We start from the raw sequence: 12730 nt of genomic DNA, 5'->3' as shown, positions 1-12730 counted from the left end.
ATCCGTGGCTTTTGAAATTATTTATTTGCTAACCTAGCATTAGGGTTACCTGTTCAGTTCCAAAACAAAACATTCCCCCAGCAAACAGAACCTTTTTTGGGATCTCTACAAAAAGTTCTTAGTGAAAGATTTTCTAAAAAAATCTACAAAAAAAAACAATTAGCAAAACCCAAATATGTGTTAAGACTGCATATAAAGAATTATTATTCTAAACACATATAAGTAATATTGTATTGCCTAATCCAGTGGTTCTCAAAATTTTGTTACTTACCCTTTCATACAGCAAGCCTGTAAGTATGACTCTCTCCCTCCTTCCCCCCCCATTATAAATTAAACACCATTTTTCATATTTAAATGCTAGAGGCAAAGCAGGGTTTGGGATAGAGGCAGACAGCTCATGACCTCCCTAGTACTAACCATGTAACCAACCCCCCCCCCCCCCCACAAGGTTACAACTTCCAGAGATTCTCAAACTGGCCTGATCTCTTCTAGCTTGCCCCATTTCTGCATGTACTTTCTGGGAGTGCTTTTTTATGTTACATGGTCAAGGAACATCACAGAAATGATTCTAAAACAGGTAAAATGACCATGACCTGGTATTTATGGGTGGTAACTTATGTAGTTTATCTTGAATAAGTTTCCATGTTGCAGCGGCACAGGTTGGATCAAGTTCCTCTTCATTTCTTTGTGATTGGGAGTTCAGCAAAGTTGGCCTCATTATCATTCCTTTTGCTAATGCTTTCGTAGGTGATTGGGGCTCTAACCCTGCAAAAAAATAGCATATTTATGAGGGGAAAAATAAAGCCTTTAAAAAGAAGTCTTAGCATTACTCCAGAGTGTTTGGTAACATTAGCAAAGGAGCAGGTAGACTGACTATGTTACTATTTTTTATTGCAATGGCATTAACTAGCATTTTACTGACACAAGCCAATAGATAAAGCACTACTTTTACTAGGGGAAAACTATTATTATTTTGTTATAAACATATCCACAGTACAGCCTCATTGTAACATTTGTATTATCCACAGTACAGCCTCATTGTAACATTTGTATTATCGCCCAGGAAAGAAAAGTTAAACAACAAAAAGATGTCCAAATTGCTACTCTGTTTTTTTGACATGATGGTTGCTGGCAGTATTCTCACATTTGCCATCTCAGATTCCTCACCATACTCACTACTCTACCTTGAATTACAGTAAGTGAAAGGAACTGTTAGCATTATATCCATGAGTGATGCTAAACATAAGTTCCCTATATACAGTAATACAAAAATACACAAAAATGAAATTACAGAGCAGCAGCAGAAGGAAAACCAGACATAATAGCCATTGGCTCTTCTGTGCTGTGAATGCTTCAAGTAGAATTCTCCTTGGGTAAAGCAGACCAAAACTTGGCACAGAGGAATAATTCTACTGAAGGGATATCCATTAGTAGTGTAGCACTGATGTAGCAGGTCCAACATCAACTTCCACCCTACCACCAACATGGCTAATAAAAATGAAGTGTGTGGCTAGGCCTTTTCCTCCAACCAGGTGATTCCCAATTGCCATATTGGCATATATATATATATATATATATATATATATATATATATATATAGGATGGATTTCATGAGGGTTGTATATGTGATCTCTTTTCCTACGTATTTTGCAAGAGGAGAAACAGCTTCATTGACAATTTAAAGAGCTTCGATCTGTTTGTTTATTCTCAAACAGATGCAATCTACTGGTTATCTATGAAAGAAAAGGTTCCATCAGAAAAAAAGAGCATTCTTCACTTTCAAAGACAAAGCATCTACCTAACGGTTCATAGAAGCAGAGGGTATGCCCATCAAAGCAGCACCCTTATGACAATCTGCCATGATTAAGGAAAAAACCGACTGCAAGATCTTCAGCACCAAAAGCCCAGCTCATACAGTGATGGGGGCAATATAATTGTTTTACGTAGGCAGAAAGACAGTTAAGATGAGTGAAAATTAGATTCAATTTAGACAGACCTCTCTCTGGTGAACTAAAACAGCAACTCCATTAGCAGGTACTAGTAACAGGCTCTGATTCTCCATGATGGCCAGCCACTAGAGGGAGACGAGATCACATGCACTTACCAACAGCTTGCATTTTCACTTCTCAAACAAATAAAGTAAGCAGCTTTATAAAGAAAGTGAACCCAAGTACAAACTGCTCAGAACTAGACAACAAAAACTTTCATTCCAAAGCAATGAAATTTTGAACCAACTGTTGCAGCCTTCATTTGGGGGAAAAATAACAGATTTCCCACCTTCATTTGTTAACTGACAACACTGAATATTACTTTCGCTTCTACTTTTTAGCTTGAGCATTGAGCAAGTGACTGTTTAACACATTGCCCAAAAAAATTACATGTAAAAATTCATTACATTGGCTTTGAGATGAGCACTGCAAAATTTACTGGAAACCAGCTAGATATAGGCAACAATAATTAAGAGTAATAGGATGAAACTGAGCAGAGGAAAATATAGGCTAAATATTGAGAAGAGGCGCAATCTTAACAGGCAGATCTATCAGACTGCAGAGCCTGTCAAGGAACATTGTGGAGATCATCACTGAAGTGGTTTTTTTTAAGTTATTTCTCTTTTGTTTGAGATGTGTTGCTCATGTCCATTCCAAAGCAGGTGTATGCACCGCAGCTGGAAAGTTATGTTCGTAGTATCTACCTGATGAGCTCTGGTGCCCCTTGCAGTTGTGCCCTCAGAGTTCCGATACAGAAGGCCTGCTGCCCCCTCAGTTCTTTCTTGCCAGATAGCTTTGACAGAAGAATAGGAGGATGGGTTGTGGAATGGACATGAGCAACACATTTCAAAGAACAGTTGCAAAAGTTTAGTAAGCATTTTTTCTTCTGTGAGTGCTTGCTCCTGTCCATTCCAGTATAGGGGACTCCCAAGCAGATGCAGGAGTATTCAGCGTTCAATAACAAGCTGACTGGAGCACTGCTCTGCCAAATCCCCATAATCTCTGGCATAATAAGTAAAGGCATATGGAGTTGCAAAAGTGTGGACTGAAGACCACATTGCCACTCTGCAGATATTGTGATTGGGAACCTATGCCATGAATGCCACTGAGAAACTTGCGCCCTTGTGAAATGTGCTGACAGAGTTGGAGCAGGGATTTTCTCTGGGTCGTTGCATGTGCAGACACAAGAAGTAATCTACAAAGAAATTCTCTGGGTTGACAGCAGTAGATCTTTCATCACATCTGCCAATGCCATGAAAAGCTAAGTAGACTTCCTAAACAATTTAGTCATTTCTATATAGAAGGCCAGCATATATTTGATATCTAATGAACAAAGTCTCTGCTCTTTGTATACAATCAGGAGGAAAATGTGCTGGTAATTGTGGAATTGCGATACCCACTTTGGGAGGAAGGCTTGGTGAAGACACATTTGGACTTTGTCATTGAAGACAAGGTCTGAAGATTCTGAAGGGCTCTCATCTCTGAGACCCTTCTGGCCAAAGTGATGAAAGGCTACCTTCCAAGGACAAGTATAGTAGACACCCTGGAGGAGGATGGATGTATAAGAATTCAAATGCCCTTTGAAGGAACAAAGGGCATTTTTTCCTCTGCTTTGCTGTGGGTTGCAAAGAGGCTGAAGTCTTCCACAAGGTCTTATTGTATTCTGGAATAGTGCCATTCTGGGGTAAATAATAAAAAGAGAGGTAGCCGTGTTAGTCTGATCTTGCTAAAACAAAAGGAAAAACTATGTAGCACTTTACAGACTAACAAGATGATTTAATAGGTGATGAGCTTTCATGGGCCAGAGCCACTTCCTCAGATCATATTCTGGAAGAGAACTGGCATGACCATATATACCAAAGGAATACAATGAAAAAAGTGAACACATTATTTCTTTCATACTTAAATTGACACTTTATGAATGGGTCTTAACAAAGATGCTAATTACCTTAACCATTACAAAGATAGCTTCCCCACTTATCACCCCTGATTAGCCAGTGACTCATAGCTATTCCCTCCTTCACTCTTCCTCACCCCATCTTCTGTACTAAATCTGATTTGCCAGTTTAATAACGTGTTCATTTTTTTCGTTGTATTCCTTTGGTATATATGGCCATGCCAATTCTCTTACAGAATATGATCTGAAGAAGTGGGTCTGGCCCACGAAAGCTCATCACCTATTAAACCACCTTGTTAGTTTTTTGAGTGCTACATAGTTTTTCCTTTTATTCTGGGGTAAAGTCACTCATGATAGCCCCAAAGTGGTCAAGATGTCCATCTGGGCATGGGAGGATTCTGAAATTTCCTCAGCCTGGACCCCCAGGTTTCAGGAAACCATTCTGAATAGTTCCAGGCACACTCAATAGTTGTCCTGACAGGCTGCAATCAATGTCCCCACCACCACTTCATTAGGAGAAGACAAGGAAGCTGTATAGACAGGTACCTGGCTCTTTTCTTATCCTTTGGCACTGGGTCCTGAAGTATTTCCTGTACCAAGGGAAGCAGCAGGGAAGCTCTACACTCCAACAGAGTTGTATCTCTGCAACTGTGACCCTGAACTACCTGGAATGCTTAGGGATTCCAGCAATCCCATTGCACAGGCATCTGCCACTGTGCTAGCCATGCCATTGTCAGTAAAATTTGGCTCATGTTAGCTGTTGTGTACTAGTTATTAGACCAATGTTGTCTTCTGGGAGGAAGTGTAAGATTCTGTCTCAGAGTGTGACTGCAAAGAGTTGCTTCTTGGCGATCACAATGGAATGGTACCAGTTGGAGCCAGAGAGTTGTGCTCGGAAGGGAAGTGACCTGTGCTATGTCATTGTTAGTTCCCCTAAGACAGCACGTGTGGCCTCAAGTTCTAGTCTCCAGTGCCCATTCACAACTGGGGGGATAGAACTCTTGGGAGAGTCAGTAGCTCAAATGTCAACGCTGCAACTCTGATGGCTCGCTCTCAGTGTAGAGTCCAACTGTACCAGACTTGACAGCTCCCTTCCCTGATCTTGAGTCAATGGTTTTGAACTAGTAGCTGTAGAGTCTGAGTCACCCACCACAGGTAACATAGCACACTGTCAGGTCCCTGAGTCTGGTGGACCTCAGAGTTGTGGAGTGACACTTGTCCATTTTTATTTGCCTTTACTTCATCACTACCAACCGGAAGTGATGTCATGAGTCTCATTGAAGCATAAGCCTCCTCTGTGCCAGAGAACTCTGGAGGTGCCAAAAGTTCTGGGATATGGATGAAGAGTCCTTCCTTGATGCCAGAGAGGCAGAGTAGCACTGCCTGTCTCTCAGAGAAACTGCTGCACTTCTCACCAAGGCAGAGGTTCTTGGTGCAAAGTTGGAATGGCTCTGTTGCAACAAAGGTGGGAGAAAGGAGGAACAGAGAACTGCCTCCATAAGGAGGAATTTAAATCTTTGGCCTCCATCCTTTATGGAAAGGGGTTTGAACCCTTTATGTTGAAACCCTACTGGGTTTCCTCTGGTGTGATTCCCCCATGCATTTAAGTAATAGAGAGGTAACCGTGTTAATCTGAACTTGGTAAAACAAAATAAGCAGTCATGTAGCACTTTAAAGACTAGCAAAATGATTTATCACCACCTAATAAACCATCTTGTTCGTCTTTGGAGTCCTACATGACTGCTTTTTTTGTTTTACTGTGCACTAAAGGCAGCTAGAATGGCGGGGGGAGGGAGAGGGGTCACTAATCAGCATGGGCTTTTGGCAAGCAGCACATGGCTTAATCCCCGAAGGCCTGCCAAGGTCTGGGAAATCAGTAACCCAAATAACTGTGGTTCTAATGTAGTACCTGCTAAATAACACTAAATTGTAAATTCTAACTACTATAATTAATTATATACAGGAAAAGGCAAAGTCTACTGAGGTGAGTACTTGCATGAATGGAAGGAGGAGAGAAGTTGAAGCGTCTGTCACAGGAATAAAAAAGGAACTGAGGGGGAAGGTGGGGAGGCAGGGCCCTATACACCAACATTACTCCAGGAAGCACCAAAGCCACCATGACAGATAGCAAGCACACACCTACATTAGAAAGGACACGGGCAAGCACTCGAAGAACATTACTTAACATTACACTGAAAAACTATACAGGAATGAAAGGGTTTACAGAAGGGGTTGGAATAGGAATGCTTTCTTATCTCTAATTTTTATCATAATCAATAGTAGTGATTGAAGGTAGCTGGCCAATAAACAGGTGCTTTGCAACAAAGCACAATCAAACCAAACTACTATAAAAGATGGACTGATCTACACCTACAATTTCTAGATACATTGCTCGGGCTGTGAAAAATGTCATGCCCTGTGCAACAGTTATATTGACCTAATTCTCATTGTAGATCTAGCTAGGTAAATGGAAGTATTCTTCCACCAAGAAGCTATTGCTTCTTGTGGGGGTGGAATTACTATAGCAATAGAAAAAATTGCTGTAATAAATGTCAACGAAGCACTAAAGGTGTGCAGCTACAATGCTTGTAGTGTAGACATACCCACTAGATATAAGGGTATTCTACTTCCCCAAATCTTAACTGTTCTAGTTAAACTTCCTTCACAATATACTAGTCATAATATACAAGCCATCTCATATGAAGATTAGCCCAAAAGAATATGTGGTGGTTTGACTGTAGGACAGAACTTTTTTTTTTTTTTAAATCAGATTAAAAAAAAATTATGGGGATAAAAGTACGTTTTTGGAAAGAACTATTTAATGTCACAGCTACAACAGGACTTTTTTTTGCATTATATACCAGCCACTGCTAATATTCAAACAATCATTAGCAGTTCTGTAATTCTGGGGGTAGGGAACGACACATTTTCAACAACAAATCCCAACTTCATTCCAAAATTTTACTTGCAATCCTGAATCTCTGCACTGTATAGGCAAAGTTTAAATCACTCAGTTATCATATTAAGTTAGACAAGTACACACACACACACACGAAAGCCAAGACAGGTACGTACACACACACACAAACACACATACACACACAAGCCAAGAGAGATAAATGAACAATGTGACATTTAAATGTATACAATAACCAAAAGATCAATAAAGGAATTCTGAAGGGTTGGAAGAACAGAATATTTTTCACTGATTCATTATTTTAAACCTTAAAAAGAAAGGTGGCTAAACATGTGAAAGGTAAATATATTATTACAGCATTAAAAAAATACTGTTATAATGTACACATTTTAACATTTGTTTATAAAATTAGTTTTGGTGACAAGAAAAAGCAAGACTCCCCCAAAATAGACAGAATTCATTGTCCGATAAAACTTTTATATTTGTATTATAAATACAAGACAGAATGTGATTTCAGAAGTAAAATTCCTCTATAGAATGCAGCTATTCCCTGTATTTCATCTAGCACAAGTACAGTACTTGGGTTCAAATTTGTTCCAATATCTGCTTTTAGAAAGAATCATAAAAATGTCCAAATACCCCTTTTTGTTTAAATTGACCAAATGGCACCTATTTGCCTGAAGCAATAAAGTAGACTGTGTTCAAGAGATAAATCGATAGTAGGAAATAGAGAGGCTGGGGTTTCAACTGAAAGTTAGGCAGCTGAATGCTGACATTATTGATTTTAGCTAGTTCAGCTGGCCTTGTAATTAAAATGTAAATTTGAGAAAGAGATTATGTCCTGACAGAAATGGTGGGATTAGGAGGAGATAAAAGCCCCTCAGACAAAATTCAGAGAAAGAAATGAGAAAGAAAGAGCACAGGTTTCTTCAGCTGTGTGGCTTTAGACTAAATCTAACTACTTCAGATTCACCTACATTTAATTGAAAAAACGGAGACAGAATATAAACAAGTATTATGGGCTGCAACTTTCCTGGAGCAATGTAATATTTAATTTCTATTTCACGTTTTATAGAATCCTATCCAAATCAAGTATATGTAATTTATATTAACACACGCACACTAGCAAAACTCTCATGAAAATTTACCAGGCTGTGTATAGTATTTACCCACTTGCCCTTTTCTATCATGTTCATGAAGAACCTAAAGATATTTTTATTCACAAAATACAGTAAGCTGAGTGAACAGAATTTTGCAAAGCATATTTTATACGTATACATAGAAGTACTCTCACACAGTGCCTGCAGAAACAAAGAACAAAGCTTTCATTGTCCTTGGTGGTTCAGAATCCAACGTATAATATGTATGTATTTCCATACATAATGTGGATAAACAAATAATCATATGATAATGTATTTAAAAGATTTCATGATATGTGAGGGTTCCATTACTCAGGAGGGAGGAAACTTTGGGTGAATTATGCATATGATCTCCAACAGGTGCTACAATCTTTTATCACATGGCATCATGTATTCTTCAGAAATTCATTTTACAAGTATTTTAGAGTTTATTTTAAAACACTTTACTGGGATCATGTCTCCTATCCTTCCACTTCTAACAGCCAGCTCCCTTGATAACATGACTTCAGCAATACAGACCTCTGATGTAACCAAAAAACTAAATGGCTTTATATTTTAAAATGACTGAAAAAAACATTTAAATATCTAAAACAGTTTGCCAGTATAATATGCTGGAGCCTTCCAGGGCTAGAAGCAAGTATTGTACATTGAGTTGGGAAGCTCAGAATCTTTCGTTTCTGATTGCACCCATTTCTGCTAATGTAGGTGTATGAAATATCAACAAAACCAAACCATCAACCTCTCCACCTCCCAAAGCAGCTGTTTGAAGTTGCGAGGAGTTTTGAAAAGTTAGATATAATTCTAGCAAATGTATATGTTTTGACTTAGTCCAAGTGAGATAGTTAGATGCATGATAAAAACAATGCATTACTTGGAAAATGGTACTGTAAATACAGAGCTTCTTGAAAAAAGATCGCAAGAATCTTTTAGAATGGAAAGTGTTAGGCAACCTAAACAGAAAGGTCACTCCCAATTCCTCCTATAATGCACACATGTTCACTAACACCTTTTCATTCAAGTTACTATAACTGCACATTTAAAATCCTAAGCTATAAAAAGGTAATTAATAGTTAAGGTCATTACCTACAGAAATTAAATTACACTACACATCCTATGTGGTTTGACAAAACAATTATAGATATGCTAACAATTATAACCTTAACTCTCATTATAACCTTATCTGCCCAATTTTTAATCTAGTTTAGGACTAGAGCAATCCAGTGACTTTACACGATATATTCCCCTGAACCTGCAACTTTTACTAAATTTACCACGACTGCTCTGTGACAAATCTGCTATCCTATTATTGTGCATGTAAGCAGTCCCCTTGTAAAATTAATCCTGTTGAGAAACCTACAAGACGATGATTGTGTTGTGCAGAGTATTCAGCACCTTCGACATCTATAAACTTCACAGGGAGATGAATGAAGTCACCAACTTAAGGAAAGGCCCATACACAGAAGTATGGTCATAATCTATTCCTTTGTATGTATGAGAAAGATAAACAACTGTAATATTTTAATCATGTGTTTTCCTATAAAATGTGCAATGCTAATTTTATATTCAATACTTAGGTATATTTTATGATGACAAAATAGAGTATTTTTCTGTATGGGTTGCTATAAAATGATATTTTTGTCTGAATATAATTTTAACATGTTAATGTAATATAGCAATTTTATTTTTAAATTAATAACTAATATTTCTAATAGCTGCACGCCCTGAGGAAAAACTGTTTTAATTTTTTTTTTTTGTGAATCAAAGTTACAATTTCATTTTGAACATCATCACTTCTAGGCAGATTTCTGATAAACCATTTATTAAGGGCAGTGTTCGTTCAATTATGTTCATTTAACTATTTACTTAATTGTTAATTTTCATAATTTTGAATTTTTTTAAATAGCAACCTTAATCTTATTTTGACAAAAAAAATTTAAAGGAAATATAAAGAAAAAATGCTTGTTTAAGAAAGAGGCACTACAGGTAGTCCCCGAGTTACGCGGATCCGACTTATGTCGGATCCGCAGTCACGAACGGGGATTTTCTTGCCCCGGAGGACTCAAGCGGCGGGATGCCTGGTCGCGCCGCCCGCCTCCTCCGGGGCGAGAAAAGCTGCTCCCCGTCTCCCTGGTCTGCTGCGGGAGCCAGCAGACCAGGGAGACGGGGAGCAAAGCGGCGGAGGACCCGGGGCCGGACCCGCGGCCGTGGGTCGGGCCAGGTCCTGCGCGGCTTTGCTCAGCAGACCAGGGAGACGCTGAGCAAAGCCGCGCAGGACCCGGGCCGGACCCCCGGCGCTTCCAGGTGATCTGGAAGCGCCGCGGGTCTGGCCCCGGGTCCTCCACCGCTTTGCTCAGCGTCGCCCTGGTCTGCTGGGGCGGGGACGCAGCTAGTGCCCCCCCCCCCCAGCAGACCAGGGAGATGTGGAGCAAAGCCCGGGGCCTGTGGTAGAGCAGGTGGGGCGCTACCGATTGGTCCCGCAGCACCGCTCCTTGGCGCTACTGGACCAACCCGGCAGCACCCCAGCTGCTCAGCCCCAGGAGTCCTGATTCAGCCGCTGCTGATCAGTTTCAGCAGTGGCTGAATCAGGACGCCTGGGGCAGAGCAGCTGGGGTGCTGCTGGGTTGGTCCAGTAGCGCCGAGGAGCGGCCGCGCTACTGGACCAACCCAGCAGCACCCGAGCTGCTCTACCCCAGGCGTCCCCAAGTTAGCCGCTGCTGAAACTGACCAGCGGCTGACTACAGGAAGCCCGAGGCAGAGTTGCTCTGCCCCAGGCTTCCTGGAATCAGCTGCTGATCAGTTTCAGCAGCAGCTGACTTGGGGACGCCTGGGGTTCTTAAGTTGAATCTGTATGTAAGTCAGAACTGGTGTCCAGATTCAGCGGCTGAATATGGATGCCAGTTCCGACTTACATACAGATTCAACTTAAGAACAAACCTACAGTCCCTATCTTGTACGTAACCCGGGGACTGCCTGTATATGTTTTGAACAAAGATAATGTATTATGTTCTAATACTGTTGTCTTCTGATAAGGGAAAGAGGTTCCTAAATTCTGCAGAGTATGGCTAGCAGGGGGTAATGCTTTCTCTTACTTCCTTTTCATTAACTGTTTCCGCCCCCCCATAGAGAAAAGTCAATAACTTTGCACCTAACCTCTCCATGTAACTTAATGGACTGCTTGGACTAATGCCAATGCTGTGCTCTATCATACCTTTGGTTCTGAGTTTAATTTCTGAGAAAGGGATTATGCATGCTAATGCTTCTCTGTTTACTTTGCTCTTCCCCAAGTTTCTGAAGAATGACTGCACAGTACTTGAGGGGAACTAAGACCTCTCCTCTGCAGCCCCTGAAGTATACTGAGCAAGATAAATGAGCCTGGGAAGGAGGTTATTGAGTTCTGTAATGCAGCTATACTCAAGTGTGGAAAAATAAGAATTAGAATTTATGAAGTCCAGATTTCAAGAATTAAAAGTAATATCCACAACATGCTAGAGCTATTACCTCAGCTTAACAAACCTATGGAGTTACATGGAGAATATACAATCCTTTAATGACTGGGGCCCTGATTCAGGAAAGCATCCTTATTGGAAAGGAGCTAATGTGCATTCCTGAATCTGAGCCTGAAAAACTAGAGACAGAGTTTTCTTATCCTACTTCCCTAACACTAGGTCTTATCTAACAAAATTCACCACTAGATGTGGGGTTCTGTTACAGAAGTTTAAAAAAAAAAGTGCACATCTAATCTAGTATGTGTATGGGCTGGGTAGAAAACCTACACCAGGTGCAGTCCATCGGATCTCAACTGATTCACAGCTACTGTACTTTTTCTCTAAAATTGTAAAGATGTGGACAAAGCTGATGAACTTAAACAAGCAATTTCAGCCATCTACAAAGGAAGATAAGCAAGCAAAGGTGATAGTGTGCATTTATTTTTGCTAAAATAAGTTTACTGTATATGCAAAATTAGAAATTTCAAACAAAATGTGGACAATCCCTGCCTCAAAGATGAAACTATGTTTAAAGCCGAATCCCCAAAGACAAAGAAGTGTCCAAGGATCAGGCCTGCTGACAGAAGGAGACAAAGGGGCGTGGTGATTCAAAAGCACCTACTGCAGCAGCAGCAGCGCTCAGAGCCCTGGGCCCTTTAAATCACTGCCAGAATCCTGTGCAGTGTGCTCGGGGCAACTCTAAGGTCTGGGGGGCAGAGGACATACTGCAGTCCAGGTGGCATAGAGTGCTGCCTGCCCAGGCCCTTCCAGGAGCATGGACCTGCCCTCTCCCAACTTGCTGCCCAGAAAGACTATCCGCTCCCCTGCCAAGGATTAATTCACTGAGACCATTAAGGAAAGCCAACTACACATAAACTGAGTAAAGAATGCTTTTAGTGCTAGAATTATGCAGACAAGATCCAGCTCTACATCTCCCTTATGTCATAAGCAAGCAGCACAGCCCAAGTATCTTATTGTCTAGCCAAAATCAGCCTTTAGTTAAAACTGAACCTAGGAAAGCCTGAGGTGATGCTTGTGGGAAAAGAAAAGAGCATGAAGGATTTTGTTTTCACTATAAAATTCCATACTATCAAGGGCATGTTCTTCCATATATTTAATCTGTTCAGCAGTCTTGGGATCATTTTTGGCTCTTCAAAGTTACTGAATGACCAGATAGTCAGCATAAACAGACTCATTTCCCTCTGCAAATACTCAGAAAATTCTTCCCCATTTTATCACCCGACTGACCTATGTATTCACAACCTTTAGTTTTGATCAAAACAATGTTGATTATGATCATACTA

At 40.4% G+C, this 12730-nt stretch overlaps 1 protein-coding gene across 6 annotated transcripts in view; it reads right to left on the bottom strand.

The window, feature by feature from the left end:
* UVSSA (UV stimulated scaffold protein A) overlaps positions 1 to 12730 on the bottom strand; it is a 91232-nt gene that overhangs the window by 32388 nt on the left and 46114 nt on the right. For all 6 annotated transcript variants that reach the window (XM_075930914.2, XM_075930915.2, XM_075930917.2 and 3 more), the window contains one exon: positions 594 to 765. In XM_075930914.2, the coding sequence (XP_075787029.2) occupies positions 594 to 765 (172 nt within the window). The remainder of the gene's footprint in view (positions 1 to 593; positions 766 to 12730) is intronic.

The sequence above is a fragment of the Pelodiscus sinensis genome, chromosome 4 (assembly GCF_052426305.1).
Source record: "Pelodiscus sinensis isolate ZL-2025 chromosome 4, ASM5242630v1, whole genome shotgun sequence".
Taxonomy (NCBI): domain Eukaryota; kingdom Metazoa; phylum Chordata; order Testudines; family Trionychidae; genus Pelodiscus; species Pelodiscus sinensis.
The sequence above is the reverse complement of the archived record's forward strand: the minus strand, read 5'-3'. Positions and strand labels throughout refer to the sequence as shown.